Source organism: Primulina huaijiensis, chromosome 8, assembly GCF_012295235.1.
Source record: "Primulina huaijiensis isolate GDHJ02 chromosome 8, ASM1229523v2, whole genome shotgun sequence".
Taxonomy (NCBI): domain Eukaryota; kingdom Viridiplantae; phylum Streptophyta; class Magnoliopsida; order Lamiales; family Gesneriaceae; genus Primulina; species Primulina huaijiensis.
In genome coordinates, this window is record NC_133313.1 from 20,144,857 (window position 1) to 20,163,373 (window position 18,517).

At 34.4% G+C, this 18,517-nt stretch overlaps 4 protein-coding genes across 4 annotated transcripts; 1 reads left to right on the top strand and 3 right to left on the bottom strand.

The window, feature by feature from the left end:
* Positions 1 to 1,126: 1,126 nt before the first annotated feature.
* LOC140983582 (uncharacterized) lies at positions 1,127 to 1,879 on the top strand. Its single transcript, XM_073450673.1, has one exon. It carries the CDS (start codon positions 1,206 to 1,208, stop codon positions 1,764 to 1,766), a length of 561 nt encoding a protein of 186 aa, XP_073306774.1. The 5' UTR covers positions 1,127 to 1,205; the 3' UTR covers positions 1,767 to 1,879.
* An 11-nt stretch (positions 1,880 to 1,890) lies between these two features.
* On the bottom strand, positions 1,891 to 5,024 carry LOC140983581 (stearoyl-[acyl-carrier-protein] 9-desaturase, chloroplastic-like). Its single transcript, XM_073450672.1, has 3 exons — positions 4,694 to 5,024; positions 2,809 to 3,313; positions 1,891 to 2,662 (listed from the first exon to the last, which is right to left on the bottom strand). The coding sequence occupies exons 1-3, from the start codon at positions 4,801 to 4,803 to the stop codon at positions 2,102 to 2,104; spliced, it is 1,176 nt and encodes a 391-aa protein (XP_073306773.1). The 5' UTR covers positions 4,804 to 5,024; the 3' UTR covers positions 1,891 to 2,101.
* Positions 5,025 to 8,713: 3,689 nt separating this feature from the next.
* On the bottom strand, positions 8,714 to 9,844 carry LOC140983246 (protein FLOWERING LOCUS T-like). The gene is made up of 3 exons (XM_073450201.1): positions 9,399 to 9,844; positions 9,237 to 9,277; positions 8,714 to 9,099 (listed from the first exon to the last, which is right to left on the bottom strand). The coding sequence occupies exons 1-3, from the start codon at positions 9,656 to 9,658 to the stop codon at positions 8,873 to 8,875; spliced, it is 528 nt and encodes a 175-aa protein (XP_073306302.1). The 5' UTR covers positions 9,659 to 9,844; the 3' UTR covers positions 8,714 to 8,872.
* Positions 9,845 to 11,724: 1,880 nt separating this feature from the next.
* Positions 11,725 to 17,643, bottom strand: LOC140982899 (putative metallophosphoesterase At3g03305). Its single transcript, XM_073449681.1, has 4 exons — positions 17,279 to 17,643; positions 14,676 to 14,917; positions 12,746 to 14,290; positions 11,725 to 12,076 (listed from the first exon to the last, which is right to left on the bottom strand). Exons 1-4 carry the CDS (start codon positions 17,520 to 17,522, stop codon positions 11,960 to 11,962), a joined length of 2,148 nt encoding a protein of 715 aa, XP_073305782.1. The 5' UTR covers positions 17,523 to 17,643; the 3' UTR covers positions 11,725 to 11,959.
* Positions 17,644 to 18,517: the final 874 nt, after the last annotated feature.

The following is an 18,517-nucleotide window of genomic DNA, read 5'->3' on the forward strand; positions in this document are numbered from 1 at the left end:
TCAAATAATTAAGTAAAAAAACTCATAGAAGGGAGAAAATAAATAATCACTAAAATAAAATGAAACACTAAAATATCCAATGCATCAAACAAATTAATGTAATAAAAGTAAAATAAATATAGACTATATAGTGTGGATAGAGGAGCTCAAAATAACCATCAAAATAAAGCTTTAGAGACCTAGATATTATATTCACATTTTGTGAATAGTGACAAGAATTAACTGAACTCCGGAAAAAAAAAAACAAGAATAAGTCATGTAGAACCACAAGACGAAAAAAGTAAAAATGAATTCAATGTTTTCAATGAATATTAATGCTCGTATATTAATAATCATTAATTAAAAGTAAAATAAATATAGACTATATAGTTTGGATAGAGTAGTTCAAAATAACCATCAAAATAAATCTTTAGAGACCAATATATAATCTTCAAATGTTGTGTAAATATAGACTATATAGTTTGGATAGAGGAGTTCAAAATAACCTTCAAAATAAATATTTAGAGATCAATATATAATCTTTAAATTTTGTGAAAAGTGACAAGAATCAACCAACTTTGAAAAAAAAAACAAGAAGTCATGTAGAACTACAAGGAGGAAAAAGTAGAAATGAATTCAATGTTTTCAATGAATATTAATGCTCATATATTAATAATAAGTAATTAATTATAGTTATTTAAGATAAGCAAAGAAATTACAAGTTAACCTATAAAAGAATATAACTTGCTAAGCTATACAAGAAGGACATATAGAAAAATTCACAATTGAAAGTGATATATTTATATGTAAGTAGATTGAAGGCAAGATTCCGGCAGTATGGTGACTGCTAGAGTCTAATTTCATCAATTGTCTCAAAAATAAATAGAAACTAAAAATTTGCAACAAAGTATGATTTCAACATCAAATGGAAATAAACTCCTACTTGGTGGCATTCAATAATCTTAGATTGCAGATCCACATTTTCTTTCAATAATTATATACATATATATATACACATATATATTATTTTACAAGTAAAATATGGAGAACTAGTACACAATGATTGTTGTCTTATTTTCTCCGCAACGGTCATATTTGAAATATGACCGTTGAAGAAGCAGCAGCAGCCCCTATATAAATATCAGTTTTATCAACCACACTAATCACCTCTGTTTCTTCAAATCTTCTCTCAATTCAATCATATTATATTCTTCCAAAAATAAATAATGGGATTTTCAATCGACAGCAGCAGCAGCTCCTCAGAGCACCATCACACACACAAAGTGTTCCTTCTCTGCAACTACATTTTACTTGGCGCCGCCTCCAGCTGCATATTCCTCACTCTCTCACTCCGGCTCATCCCATCCCTCTGCGGCTTCCTCCTTGTCCTCCTCCACGTAATCACCATCATCGGTGCAATATCTGGCTGCGCCGCCGCAGCCAGGGGAGATTCGAGATCTGCCACCAAGTTCTACGGTGCACACATGGTGGCCACCGTTCTGACGGCCATTTTCCAGGGGTCGGTGTCCGTGCTGATCTTCACTCGACCGGCGGACTTCCTGGGAAAGCTGAATTCTTATGTGAGGGAAGAAGACGGTGTGGTGATACTGAAGCTGGCGGGAGGGTTAAGCATCCTGGTATTCTGCCTGGAGTGGGTGGTGCTAACTCTGGCCTTCTGCTTGAATTATTATGCTCATGTGGAGTCGAATAATAGTTACGCGATGAGGAGTGGAAAGGTTCAGGATGATGAAGATTTGAAGACTCTGCCATGGCCTTGTAAGGTCTAACTGAGGATTTTATTTACTGTTTGATGTTCTATTTGTTTAATTCTTTGTTGATTTGCTCGAGGGTTGTATAATGATTTGTTGTTATAAAGTTTCGAAAGTATTCATCTGTTCCAGTTCTTTCTGAGCAAAGGCTTAAGGACTCAATATTCCTTTCATTTATGATTTATGATATGATGGAACATATATCTGAGTTATGATTCCAATCGAAGCTGAATTCAACCGTAACTATATTATAAGAAGAGATTTGGCTTCATTCGAAACAAAGTTAACAAGAACTACAATAAAGAAGCTAGAAATGCATATCTTGAAAACAGAGAAGAAAAAAGAGAACTTTTTCAAACCTTGATTTCTCGACCAAAAACCCAACTGAAGGGAACAGACGAGGTCTGCTTTGCCCTAGCTGATGCCCTCTCTTCCAACTTTCTAATCCTTGCAGGCAAACCACAAACAAACTCCTGAGCTTTACGCCCCTCACCGGAAAGACCCATCAACTTCTCCACCTCCCACCTTCCTACCAAGAATTCCAAGATATCAGCATAGTCCTTGGCTGTGTAAACTTCAAGCCTTTGTGCCACAGAGGAGAAGTGCTCAAAAAGATTGTTGTCATTGCCATCATACATTAGGTGAGCAGGCATGGTGATTTTTTTCCTCATCATGTCAGCAAGACTCAGTATTGTGCCATCTGGGTCGACCTCAAACAGCTTTTCGATGATTTTGGTGTAGGCAGTCTCGTGGCGTTTCTCGTCAGCAGCTATTGTGCCACATATCTGGGCCAGTTTCCAGTCCCCGTGTTTCTTGGCGAGCCTTGCGGTGTTACCATGAGAAATGAAAGTTGCTCTTTCTTGGAATGAAGTGTAGATGAATCCAAGATACGGGTTGTTCTCCGTTTGAGGATCCTGCCCATTAATAACGGAGTGAAGGGAAACGAATATTTTAACTAAAGACCATATAAAATTTCACAAACATATTCATCGACATTTGCAGCATGATATGTTTTTCACAAGTAACCCATTGCGAGTGCCATTGACTGATAAGATCTCACCATGCCCGAACCGATTAGGTATTGTGTGGTTTTTTCTATTTGCTTCATGTCAACGCGTCCGGAAAGATAAAGATATTTGTTGAGAAGGTCCCCATGCCTATTCTCTTCAGCAGTCCATGCTCTAGTCCAAGTAGCCCAAGGAGTGGGGCTTGCACCCGTCTCATCTCGAACTGCATCTAAGGTGTTAATCATGGTCTGATAAGTCGGAAGCGCTTCTTCTGTAATCATATCACCAACCAACACGATAAAATAGTCATCAGGGATTTCTTTTGATCTTTGCCTCAGTTCCTTGACTTGGTCTTCGAAACCTTCTGAAGCAGGGTCTGGTAAAAAGTCACTAGGTTGCCAAGACTTCTCAACGTGCTTTAGGAGCACCAAGAGGTTATTTTCAGCCCAATCTTTAAGAGAATTGAAGATTTCAAGCTTTTCTGGTGGCATGGAATGGGTAACCTGAACATGTACTTCTCGTGGTGGACTGAAAGGCTTTTTGACGTTTCTGGTTTCTCTGCATTCGACAAACACGAAGATAGGGTATAGATTTTATGGTTGTGATATGATATGCGTTTGGTAATCACTCACACTACATGCCTCAAAGAAAACTTTAGAAAATAAAAACAGATTCCTCAGATGGTGAGGAATATATACTTTTTAAAATTTTATTTAATTTTCACCAAATGCTATGGCAAAATTATCGAATTTATGGCTCGCAACAGACCGAGATCTTGTTTAGCACCCGTCTTGCCCATGTGTTGCTCAGTTCTGGAAGTTGAAACTCTTCTACTAGCCAAGTTTTAAGGATTGTCGGGCTTTCAAAGATTACAAGGATTTTGAAAGTATTTCAACAAATCGATCAGTCCTCGGGAAGTTACATTACCATGTCGAATGAATGCGATTTTATCATGGATCTATCCCATTATTTGTTTTTGTTCATCTAGGAGGAAACTAGGTAGTTAGAAGGAGGTAGGATGATACAGAAGGCAGATGAGACCAAAATAATATTTGGCGGAAAGCAGTATCACAAAATTAAGTGTCCAAATCAAGAAAGAACTGAACAAATTATACCAACTATTCGATTTGCATGTAAAGAAAAAGGTCAAGAATATTGTTACAATATGCTTAAGGCAAACAAGCAGTCATTGACCATATCAGAAACCATGACGACCTCATGACAATCTCCACAAATTTTCTCCGTAAATCAATAATCTCTGGCAGATACCAAGAATAGGTCTGTCTCTCAAATTACAAAATTAATCCATATTTATTCAATGAAAATATATTTAATAAATTTCTAAATCACCTATAGCTAACATATCTAGACAACTTCTCAAAATTACTAAAAAAAATTTATCTTTAACAAAACTTCTAAAATTGTAAATGGTCATTTCACTCTTATATAAAAAAATTTATCACATAACCATAAATTTAAAATTAATAAAAAAAAAAATATTTAACACAATATATATGTGCATATATACATTCGTGCAAAGGATGCTGATACTTTATCAAATCTCGATGTCACTCTATAATGTAATGATATATCAAACAATCAATTAACAGATAACTTGTTTAATTAATATAATTTAATTTTTCCCAATGCTATTTAACTTTCAAAGATTTTATTTTTCTGAAAAAAACATCAAAAGACTAAAGAATACGATATTTAATTCATTGCATACTCATAAAAAAAAAAAAATTTAAACTTCACTGGATGGAAATAAGTCATGCATGCATGCATCAGTTTTCATTTGCAGAAACATGAAACGCTTAATCAGCCAATACTGGGAAATCATCAGCCATTGGGTAGAATCTCGGCAATTTTATTTTCTGACAGAATAAAACCAAACATATGCAACCTCGCCATCCAACACAAAACAAGAAAACTTACAGCGAGGGAGAATGAAGCGTCGAAGCCATGATAATTTTGTGAGATCCGCAGTGGGAGCCAAGAAACGAAGGCATGCTTCGGGGTGTGAAGCTGCTGAATTGAAGTGCCATTTTCTTCAAAATTTTGACAAATGTAAAAGAATATTTCGACTTGCTTCTTTTATAGATGAACGAAAGAATGAAGGAATGTAATGAAACAGGGTTGTAGCGGTCTGTGCTGTGAGTGTGAGTAAAGCAGAGAGGAAGAAGGGACAAGTGAACGGTGCAGAGGCACCGACGCAGTGAAATGAGGCGAAATAAGGGACACCTGGGTTTGAATGAATGCCAATTATTTTTTATTTGCAAGTTTCCTTTGTCGATGTTTCCTATGATCTCCAACCTCTTAACCTACTGCCCCTTTATTATTTAATTCTTCTTTTTTTTTTTTCCTAAAAAAATATGGAATTTTAAGTATAAAAGATCAGTTGATTTTGTTTTGACTCGTGCAAGAGAATTTTTTAAATTCAGTTTATCTATTTCGACAACAAACTATAATAAATTAATGCGAAATAATTATTATATATGTTAAATAGAAAAAAAATGATATACATCTATTAATAAATTACATGGTGAATTCTCTGGTGAAAGGATTTGTAAATAAAGTCCAAATTATTAATATAAATCGATATCCACTCGATTTTTTGGATGATTTTGGGATTTGTATTTCAAAATATTTACTATTACAGTGGATAGGCCTAAAAAATTTAAGGTAAAAACTTGTGTGAGAGGGTCTCACAAATCGTATTTTGTGAGACGGATCTCTTATTTGGGTCATCCATGAAAAAATATTACTTTTTATGCTAAAAGTATTACTTTTTATTGTGAATATCGGTAGGGCTGACCCATCTCACAAGTAAAGATTCGTGAGACCGTCTCACAAGAGACCTATTCAAAATTTAAAGTGTTATTCAATTTGAACAGTCCAAATTTGATACCTATGTTTACTAAATTAATATAAATCGATATCCATTTTTTTTCTTTTTTTTTACAAAAAATAAAAATAGAAAAATAGGTTTGTTTGTGAGTTTGGGAATCTAAGAAGTCGGGATAGATAAGTTGGGCATGACTTGGACAAATTTTTGGTTTTAGGTCTTCAAATATATATATCTTACCATTCGTACTATCTTACTATTTTAAAATCAATAAATTTTTTGTGCAAGGATCTCACGAATCTTTATATGTGAGACATGTTAATCTTGTTTATATTTATAATAATAAATAATACTTTTGACATAAAAAATAATATTTTTTCACGAATAACACAAATATAAGATCTATATTTGTTCTTTTGTTTTTTCATATTTTTAACTAAGAAGGGGCAACTATGACATCTAAACAAAAAAATCTTCCATGTCCTATTTATCTTCCCACCTGTCTTCCCCATAATTTCAACATTTCTCTTTCTTAACCCCACTTTTGAGAAATTTTGAAGACCACTTGCGGTTCCAAATTTTTTTTTTAGGTTGGTTACATTGTATTTAAATAGAATCCAAATAAAAACACTATATCGATATTTTTCAGATCAATAAGTTCTCCAACTTCTCAAAAAAAATAAAAAATATTATAGGTATATATATAATTCCTTACATCCAGATAGGGAACTTCTATTTTTTTTCTTGGTATTTTCGTGTTTTAATTTGTGAGGCCCCGTGAATTTATTACCATTAATTGTGATATTATGAGTAATAAATCAACCACTCGCGACGCAATGGCACTTCATGTACAACATTTGAACTATGTGTATTACACAAGGAGCATACGATGCATTGGGTTGATGACCAAATGTTAAGTGGAAACAATAGTAAGGGTGGGTTTGATAAGTATTTTAGATACACAAAAATTTCTATGAAACCAATTTACAGGTCAATTTTGTTAGAAAGATCTTCAACTCGATCCGATCAATGAAATAATATCATTTTTTATGTCAAAAATATTATTTTTCTTTGAAAATATGAATCGAGTCAACATGTCTTCTTATGAGTGTGTGTGGAATCTATTTATTTCACCGACATATGGGTTAAAGTTGATTAGTTATTATTGTAAAGACTATCTTTTTTACTTATTCTAACTCTGTAAATCGGTAAAAGTCTTATGTAAATATTTAATTTCAAAGCAAACTGGATTCAGTTTTATCACGACCCAGCCCATTTGTGATATTGTCCGTTTTGGCTCGATGCCTCACGGCTTTAAAACGCGTCACAATGTGTGGCGTCCACACACTGGCTCTGATACCAAATGTCACGGCCCAGCCCACTTGTGATATTGTCCGTTTTGGCCCGATGCCTCACGACTTTAAAACGCGTCACAACGTGCGGTGTCTACACACACTGGATCTCATACAAAATATCACAAGTGGGCTGGACTTGTGATATTTGGTATGAGAGCTAGTGTATGTGAACGCCGCACGTTGTGAAGCATTTTAAAGACATGAGACCTCGGACCAAAGCGGACAATATTATAAATGAGCTGAGACATGACAAGTTTCCTCGTGCAGTTAGCTTCAAAGGAGTTATATCCCTATAATATCCTATAAATATACATTTATAAACTTGATGCCTAATGGTTAAATAAACTTTGGTTGAATTCCCCGTAACACCAATTTGGACCTCTATTTCGGTAAAAGTTAAAACATTTCTTTTTCAGCCTAAATGGCTTAATCTTTAATTAATTTATGAATTAGTGTTCGAATAAGACTAATTAATATTTATACGTGATACTCACTAGAAATGTAAGATTCGGTTCTAGCAGATGATACTAGCACGAATGTAGACTTCGAATTTACACTAGGCCTGAAATAACAAAGGAGACCATTAGAAGGGGTCCGAGAGGGTGTCTCGACGTAAATGAGAGAATAAAATGAGAGAGCAGCTAGGGACGCGGCTAAAAATCAATATAGTGAATAAATGAATTAGACACTCAAATCTGGTATTTATAGGAGAGTACTCAGATTTCTTATAGGCCTTCTACCTTAGCTAAAGATGGACCGGGGATCCAAAATCCAGTTTGAGCATGATCTTGATAGGGCCTTTCATTAAATATCAATATTGATAATTTAGAAAAAAATTAGGATGACTTCGTAATAAACTAAGTTAATTTTATGTGAATATTATATATATTTTGTTCATCTAATCTCATTCTTGATATTAGTTAACCTCGAATGAGTTGATTCAAAATACTACAAATTAACAATGAGATAATGTTAAAACCTTGCAGAAGAAGAAGTGAAGAACACGTTAATTAAAGAAATAAGATTTACGTGAATTATCATATTCTGATGATAAATTATATATAAATTGTAAAATTCCGTGTCTACAGAATTACTAATGAATGAATATTTGGAATTATCATATTGAAATTCCATTGAAGCAATCAAAGATGCCGAGATTGGGAAAAAAAAATATGTTACGATTGAATATTCGTATAATTTGATATATGATTGATTTGAGTGAAATTATATATGTTTATATGTCTTACTTGAATTGATGTGACACACATGATATAGATCAATGTATAAAATAATTTTTTTTAACACATCATTTTATACATACATCGATATATGTCATACACATTGAGATATGATCTTTGGATACCTTCGTATCATTAGATTTTGAGATTGTTTATGAGATAGTGAACACGATACTATATTTGGCATTATATGGTTCGTAAATACAGAATCATTTGTGGTCCCTATGATTGATGAAATGAGGTTTGGGATCGATGACGATTTGTCAACGGTATCATATGAATGTTCCATTATAATTGATTGATGTTGATTTACCAGCTCGAGTTTTGATGATGTGATATCAATTCGAATGATTCTGATGTATGTTTAGTTATTGGATGGTTGACATGATACTTTCATGACATGAATATATTGCATATCTTATATATCATTTTATAGATACATGTATTCATCAATTCTTTGCTCGGGAGATTTTTTTTTATTATTTTTTTTCGACAGTTCATGCTGAAACTTTAGACATATAAAAATAGGCTTCTCATATTGCTTCACAAGGAATAATAATAATAGACACAATATTCCTATGATCACCAGCTAGCCCATTACTAGGATATGAACTCCAACTTTAATTAATTTATTTATTTTTGGAGTGGTAATTATACACACATACTCGGAATAAATTTATGGCATTCTCCTGCCTCCGGTGCCGGTGTTCCTCTGGCAATTGAAAAAGACAGCAGCAACAGGGGAGCCAAGATTGTAGAGCTCAGCAAATTCCCTAGTGCTAAAATTCTGACGCCACTCCGGAGCATACACGGTTTGCCGCCCAAGCTGGCTGAACAGTACGAACACGAACCGATGTATCCCCATCGACGGACTCGGATTCTCGTAACACACAATCTCTCGACCTACAATTTAAACAATCGCCATATATGATTTAAATGGAAAGTAGCCACAACTCTCTTTCTCTTCCAATAAATCACAGAAAAAAGATTTGGTTGGGTGGTTTGAGGACAGTCATTCATTATATTAATGAAATACTCACCAAAACTCGTACCAGTGGTTGCTGGAATATCAGTCACCAGCCTACAACAACAAAAACGACAGTAATAAAACAAATAATGCATGTATACACGATCTAATTTACAAGGAATTAACCAAAAGATTACAAAAAGAAAAGATTGACCTCAAATATTTGATTTCTCACCAGTGCAAGTACTCCCTAAGGTTCGGGTCACTGGGGCTTGGAGCATCCGGGTCCACCATAAGCAGCGTGTAGAAAGAGCGGAGATCCTCCCCTCCAATCTCGACCCTTGGCTGGTTCGAAACTTGAGATATCCTCAAGTCATAGCCGTTGCTTACTTCTCTGTTGTTGTATGTGACCCTTAGCCCGATGGATCTTGTAAACGGATCCAGTACATCTCCTATCACTCTACCAACCACTAAAGGATCTCTTCCTCTAAACATCGATCACTCCCTTTATTTTTCACAAATAGCGAACATGGCCGCTGTCTCGAATTTATACGTATACCACCCCCACGGCAAACACAGGCGTTTTTTCAAATTTAGAGAATATGTCCTCCAATCATTTGCAAATTATACTGTAGTGTTTCAGCTTTTTTTCTTTTTTTGTTTCCCTCCAATTGTATGATTATTCACTGAAATAGCAAATTATAAAATCATGAAATTCGAGAGATGTGTACATAAGCGAATGCTAAATGAGGAAGGTTCGCAAAATGGACAATTGGGCCCGCGGCATCCCCTTGTCGTGGTGGATGAACATATCTTACGAATGAAATAGAAAGGCGCGAATTCTTATTCGTACTTCTGGGATCTCTATCTTTACTGGCTTAATTCCATCTCTCTTTTCCAGGAACAATCACATCTGATAATTATAAAATAATATATTACGCTTTTGGTGAAAAGCTTGAGATTAACTTTTTTTTTTGGTTTTAAAACAAATCTATTCAAGTATGTTCGAGCATATTCATGAGGGGATTGATTTTTTTATTAAACGGATCTTCATCCCGATCCAATTTATGAATAACTTTTATTTTTTATGTTAAAAATTTTATTTTTTTAATTTAATTATGGATCGGATTGACTCGTCTCACGAAAATAGTTTATTTACATCGTTGGCAACAACATTGTTAAACCGTTGTTAAAAATAGCAATGATTTTTTCATAATGTTGCTAATAGCAACATTGTATTGAAATTGTTGTTAAGATTATCAACCGTTTATTTAAACCATGGCTAGTAACAACAATTTATTTACACTGTTGCTATTGTTAGCAACAACTTTGTCAAACCGTTGTTAAAAGTAGCGACAGTTTTTCATATCATGAATTATAGTAATGGTGTATTGGAACTCTTGCTACATTTAGCAACAGTTTTGTCAAACTGTTGTTGAAACTAACACCACATTTTTTTAAACTGTTTCTAATAGCTACGATTATCATAAACCGTTGTCAAAATTAGTAAATTTTTATTAAACCGTCACTAAATTGCCGACGTTTTTTTTTTTGAAACCGTTCGTAAATTATGTGATGGTTCATAGAAAACCGTTGCTAAGTTTGTAAACAATTCATTCTTTAATTCATTAACCACGGAATTTAAAATTTAAATTTTGTGGCTGATGAAAGTTGCCACGGATTTTATTAAACCGTGGCAATGTTGTCATGGTTTAATAAAAATCGTGGTTAATTGTCTTTATATAGGGTCGTTCTGCACCATTTTTTCAATGTATTTCGCTTGTTCTTTCTGCAGTTAAGGGAGTTGATATGGTTGGAATATGGCAAGTAAGTTTATAAATTATTTTCAGATATTAATCATTCTGTATTGTGTTGAACCGATTATACTCGTCTGTATGTTTTCAAGAAATCATTACAATATTTTTAAGGTTTGCGCCAGAGAATCACAAGTTGTCCGCTTTGATCGCTTCAAAATTCAACACACAAACATGTGAAGGAGTATCTTGGAAACATGGCACACCCGATCAACGACAGTGATACTTGGATGAATTTGTGGTGTGCAATACAGTTAACCCTATTAACTTTTAATAACATCATTACTTTTTGTACATTTTCCTTTCAAACATAGTGTTGTCTGTTTTTGCCAACTTTCTATGTTCTTCTTCCCCTACGCCTCGCTTGTCGGTCGGGTATTTTATTTTTTTTTTTAACAATGATCAACTATTTTAAAAAAAAAGTTGACCATGTTTATTTTATAGATAAATTTCTCTCACTCGGCCCTCATCTCTGTACTGATAAATGTGGCGTTGAATTTGTATATTTAGATGTCCTTGTGTCTAGTTGGATTACTTTGACAGTTTTTTTTTTTAAAAAAAATCTATGTAAAAAAATGAATAGTTTTCTTTTTATTTATTCGAAAGGAGATGATGAGTAATTGTTTTGTTCAAATGAATTTTACTTTTTGGGGCACCATTACTCTCTGTGACAATATGAATTGCGTTCAATTGCACCAAAGAAAGCTCAACCTTGTTGCCAAAACAAAAGCTCAAGCACACAAAGTATGAAAAATCACATACCAAAGAAGAAAACTTTTACTGCTTTTTAGAAGTAAACGCGAGTCCATTCTTGACACTAGTGCTCTTTACATTACTGGGAATTGTTCCAAATTCGAGAACCGACAAACATAACCAACAGGTATGATCAGTATTTGATATTTTACCTTTTTCTAATAAATAATAATAACAATATCCTGCCAGCAAAATTCAAGAAGTAACTTTGGAAATGTCGTTCGTTCGTTCAAGCTTTCCTGGTTTTCCAGATAGTGTAAGCCAACAATAGAGGAACTGCAATACTGTAGATTGGGAAATGGATAAACGGATTCATCTCATATGCTCTCATAAGAGTACTGCAGTTCTGCATTTTTAAATGAAGGAATACTCCACATTAGAAAACGAAACCAAAAAATAAACAATTGTGACATTTATCATACACTTGGAACTATAGTATCATACAAATAATGAGAAACTGAGTCGTCAAACTCAAAACTCTGATCGACTTCCACAAAATAAAAACATAACGAGCAAATCTATCTAGTCAATGTAACTGAACAAGAAAGTGTGCTCAAGAAACAAAAGCTTCAGCTTATCAACTATGATCAACTCCGAGATGCCATAAAAAAAGTTCTTGGGAAGGGAACATTCACCGCTTTCAGAAATATAATCCACTTCAACTTTGACTCAGGAACTCCAAAGAAAATCGTAGCAAACCCAGAAAATAATCAAATCAAGGCTAATATGAGACAGTTCGCTAAACTGATCCGAGAATTCAACTACAGGTCTAAAAACATGTTTTATGAGTCACTGATGGGTATAAAAGTGTAAGCGGCATATAAAGGAATCATCTATAATAATGGATAAGAAAATTAGAGTAAGACTACAAAACTTAAGGATTGTTTTAATGCATTGGAAAAGGTATAGCAGCTTCTTGACAAAAAAAATAGAGGTCCAATGATTCCCATAATCATATCAATCCATTTATTTTAATTTTTCAATTTCTGAGTCACTGGTAAGTGCAGAAAGCTACCTTTAAATGTTTCCAACTGATCGCCAGAGATACAACCTGAAAAAATTTCCTAAGCCAGCGCTTGAGAAGAATCAGTTCGGATATTTTCTTGGGGCGATTGTTAGGCAATGAAGTTTCCTTGTTTTGTCCATAGGTATCATCTTTCTTCTTGCTTGAAAGAGAAATAAGGTAATCATGATATAACCCCCTCTCAGCAGCCAACATGATGATTGTAATAATTGCTGGCAAAACTATAAAATAAAGGTGCGGAAGCACAATCACCATTGCATCTGGAAATCCAAGAAACTCCATCTTTCCGAAATTATTAAGTTTCAGAGCCACACCTCGGTAAGTCATGTATCCCAGTTCTCCACCTTCATTAAAAAATTGACCAGAAAACCAAGGGAACAACACAAGGTAAAACAAGTAACCGATCATACAGAACCATGCTACAGGAACATTGTGTATTTCTACCAAAATCCGAGTTGCGCCATTAATAAAGCCTTTATTGGATTTCAAATTTTTATAGAGGTAATGCCTTCTTGAAAATGAAAGCAGCACTTTTGGAATGACAAGGATGGAAAGGACTAACAAATAGAAGCACCAGAAAATCGGGAGATACAAGGAGTCCAATTGACAGCCCATCACAAAAAATTCTTTCCAACTCCACAGAAGCTTGGCGGGAAGACCATTTACCGAAAATGGTCTTATATCAGAAACAGTTGATCTTCCGGTAATATCGGTTGTCTCTATTTGCAGTAAATATCTTTCAGGAAGTGGATCCTCGAAAGCTTTAAAATTCCATGGGGCACCATAAAGGTCACCTCGGGATCCTTCCAGCTTTGTCATTGATGTCTCCATCACAACAATAAGATTTCCAGAACTAGTGTCATAGATCCTAGCCACAACTGAAATAATTGGAGAGGTGGAGAAAACCAGAGCTCTGATATCCCTGTAAGAAGCGTCTGTTGTCCCACACTGAAATGATTTTGAAGTGAACCTGGAGTCCAGAGGAAAAGTTGGTAGTATAATAGTTTTCTTGGCTCCTAACTTGAAGTCAATATCAACAAATGATATATGGCCACCATCAATAGCCAAAATGCGCATGGATCTACTTTTCCTCCAATCACCCATTTCCCATTCCCAGAATTCATTAAATTTTGTCGCATCATTTGAACAATTAGCAGCAACCTCCGACGAAAACCGATACCCATTTAATTGGAGTAACTGTTTTGAACTTCGCTGATGATGACTTGAGTGGTACCTCTTTAAATTCTTGCCAAATTTTGTGTGCAAATGCCCACATAAGTATGCAGATAAAGAGTGCATGAGGTACGTATCCGTCAGGGTTTTTCCAGATTTTGTAGCTTCTGAGAATGAAAGAGGAAAATGCCCAAACGATACCTTGACAACCGGTTGAGTTGACTGATAATCCCATTGCGAGAGTTCAGAATTTATATCAGTTAATAATTCATCCGTTGGGTGGCCAAACAGATTAGTTGGGCCCCGTAAACCGGATGGCATAGTGCTGTCAAACCCAACAAAAAGAAGTTTCCTTTTGCTAGTCTGGATAGCAAAAAAAATTCATAAAGGATGAGATACAAGAACAACGTTAATTAATGCCAAGCATTATTAATCTACATTTTAGTATGATTCACAGAATTAAGTTCACGGGGTTAGAAATAATGAAAATTACCAGATTTTACTTGAACGATTTCAGCTTTCAATTCTATGTTCTTAATTAATTCCTTTTCCTTCATACCAAGACTATGAAAAAGAACTAATTCCACAGATTATAGTTGGGGAACAGCAGAAACACATGTGATGGTGAATTAATGACTATGTAAAGCCGTATCACATAAGCAACCAATCAAATGTGGAACCCATAAGTTATGAGAACCATCTACAACTGTGCCTGGTAACTTAAAGAAAGGGAGAGTTAATCACCTACTTGAATTGTGACGCTATTGACATTTCCTTTTCTTTTCAGCCGACCACTGAAACTGTATTTAGAAAAATAATCATGTGATCCACCAATGGATGGAACACCAAAGTTATCATGATTTCCTCGAACATCATAAAAGCTGCTCTCGTTAAGCCCACTCCTCCTGACGACGTCACGCATAACTTTCCGGTATTCAATCCACTCCTCTTCATCTTGTTTCATAACCACTAAATCCTTGCTTTTCCCATCTGGTAGATGAAGATAAGCGAAATTATTGTGTAATTCTTGAAAACTGCGTGTAATTCTTGAAAACTTGCGCATCAATTTGAAGATGCGGTCGCCAGATTATATTTAGAAATCTATACACATACTAAAAGGTTTTCCAATTGTAAAAGACCCATTTACCATTCACTTTTTTGTTTTTTTCCATTTTCAAATGACAGCAAAGAAATTTTACACTTTGATTAACACTAAACGTATTAAATACAAAAATTATAAATAAATAATAACGCCTAAACTTTTGAGTTGTTCAAATTTGTTTTTCTATTCCATCTTCGAGTTCTCTCTCTGATTTCCATTATACAATTGACACTATTTTTCTAGAAATTTGAGGATACATTTCATCGCAAGTGAAACTCAAAAACTATTCCTTTTTTGGTAGAAACGATATTACATTCATTAATTAAAAGCAATTCATTACAGATGGCGGACACGTGATCTGCACAACAACAAAAAGGAAAGACTTTGTCCTTCTCAAATCAACAACATACATAACTCCAATCTTTCAATGAATATGAAATCGAGAAGTTCTTAAACTCTACATGCTTCTCAATCCAGCTAGATGTCCGATCTTAATCTTGTCAATCCAGCTAGATGTCCGATCTTAATTTGATGATTTAGATGATAATCCAATCCTTTATGAAGTCTCTAATTTATTCTACACTCATGACTCATCATTTTTTTGGATGATGATGATGATGATAACGATGATATAGTTGAGGATGATAAAAATGAATTTGATGATTTAGATATTTGAAGTTTTTTTTCTTAATATACTATAATTTATGACTTACTAATGAAATTTAGATGATTAAAGTTTTTTTTTTCTAATTATGATTTACGTTGCATTATCAATTAATGATTTTTTATTTATAATGTTTGTTATCTTTATGAAAAATATTTAATTTATGTAATATTTTAGTATAAATCACTTTATATATATTGAATTTTAAAATTTAGCCAAATACGCTTTACTTTAATAAAGCGTGCGCTCTGTCTTGCTGCTCAGGCTCCACGGTACCTTAGCGCTTTAGTACGTCTTGCGCCAAACTATGCTTCATTCTATAAATATTACATAATAATATTGTTTTTTACTAAAGCCATCAAAATGAGTCACTCGAGTTCTTCCACATCTCCATCGGTTCATCCTTTTGAGGTTTTTCCCTTTAAAACAAAGTAATGATATAAAACCTAGTAGAATAATCGTTCAAAACTTAACATTTACCATTTGTTCATTCTACTCTTTCCCAATACCTTCTTTACTCATTTACTCCCTTTTGTTACCAATTCTAAAAAAATTCTTTTGAAGCCAATAATGACAAATAAATAACATACCATGAATGACAAATAAATAACACACCAACACCATGTTCCATTGAGTAATTCAATAAAAATTGAGTTCCATCGCATTAGAAGAGTAATTAAGAATCATATCCAAAATATTTCATGTAAAAAATCAAGATAAAACAAGTACCGCTTCCCCCACTTTACCCCTACATTGAAAGTGACTCAGCGGCATTAAAGACAACTTGTAACCAAAGCATTTTCCCATTGAGGTGAAAAAAGACAATGTTGGTGTCCCTTTCATTGATGTTTAAATACATTCATAGTAAATTTTAACTAATTAATAGTGCTACAGCATACTGTTAGACCATGCCTTAATGAGATTTTTTTGTTCATTTCTCATTATACTTGCTTCATCTTCTGTTTTATTTTGTTATTGTAGGCTGTAGCTACTTTCTTTCTTGTTAAGTACCTTTCAAGTTTTAAGGATCAACACTCATTTCTATGGCATCCTTGCTTTACATCTCTGTTTCATCCGGACTCGTTAGTCATTATCTATGAGTTCACCCTTACTTCAAGAAAATACAAAACTTCAATATTTTTCCACTGTCAAACCCCTCAAATAATACACAACTTAACTTAACACTCAAAAAGCTAGCTCCCACAAGCAAGACTCTCAAAGTCCAAAGGGATGATATCAATCCAATCAAAAGAAAAATCATAAAAAGGAGACTTCCAGTAAATGGTAAATGCACCGAGAAAGGAACATTCCAAAATCTGCAATTCATAAACCTAAACATATGAAACGAATCAAGTTGAATAAACATATATACAAATCCTGATGCTTGTTAAGTACTAGCAATTCCACGTTTCAGAATAAGCATAATCCTCAAACCCCAGAGAAAATTTTTCTACCCAAATAGCCCAAATCACTTTGGAACCGTAAGATTCTAAAAGAACAAGTGATTAAAACAACATAACAAACGTTACATCAAACATGCCAGAAAGAAGTAAAACAAAAACACGCCTTGATAAAAGCAACCAACCTGTGAGATCACCCGTGAGGAGGACTAAAGAGGGTTTGATGAACGAAAGGGTGGGCCCAACAATTTCCCTGAAGTCGTGCGCTCTGTCAGGGTGGTGAACACTAAAATGGAGGTCAGACAGCTGCACCACCCACGCCAAATCCTCCGGCCCATTCTTCAGCTCAATCGTTTCGCCTGCTTCCGATGGTGGGAACGGGGCTGTAAAGATGACAAGGAAAACGGTAATCGGAATCACAATTCCCATTCCTTCCCCTCGATCACTTCAGACGGAACCAACTTATTTTCTGGATTGATTTAGCCTCACTCAGCCCGGTATCAACCAGGCCTTAAAGCCCAGACCCCAGGCCCACTACAAAGACTTGCGGTATAACAATGGAAGTAAAAGATCCAAACCAAGTGAAACAATATCATTTTTGAGCTTAGTTTATTTAAGATAGACAGATGCTCGAGCTCGATTCGAGCTTTTATCATCAAGCTCGAGTTCGATTTGTCTTGAAATTACTGAACACGCGAAAAGCTCGAGCTCGGCTCGTTAAAAGCTCGTCTATCATGTTAATCAAGCTGAACTCGAGCTTGATTCATTAATAGCTAGTTTATCTATTTAACAAGCCTCGTTTTCGAGCTCGTAAAGCATATAATTGACCTCGAGTTTGATTCGAGTTTGTTAAAAATTAAATATATCTATGAACTAATTTTAAATCGGACATAAAAGTAGAAATCCATTTATAAATAATCAAAACGACAAATATAACAACTAAAATACATAAACAAGCCGAGCTAGAGTTCAAGCTTACAAGTCACCTAAACAAGCTGAGCTCGAGCTCGCGAGCCTATTGGCAAATATCCTTAGACTTGAGCTTGGTTTGATTAAATTGTCGAACTCGATAGTTTGATATGGTTAACAAACAAACTCAAAAGAATTTTTATCGAGCTGAGCTCCGAATAGCTCACGAAGGGTTTGATTCACTTATGTCACGACATACAACTATCTATCTATACATCTATAAAATCTATACAATATTATAAAGTTTGAGCATAATTATACTAACTATTTTGATATTTCAATCATACAAAAATATATTCTTCAAAATTTTCCCTAAAATCGTGCACCATGTAAATATAACTAATGGTAGGACCTAAAATTAAAGTCGATAAGCTCACCATTTTCCTATTCGATGAAGTGTTTCTGAAATCTGTTTGCAGTCATCAGTTGGCTCAAGTATGTGATTAATTCCGAAG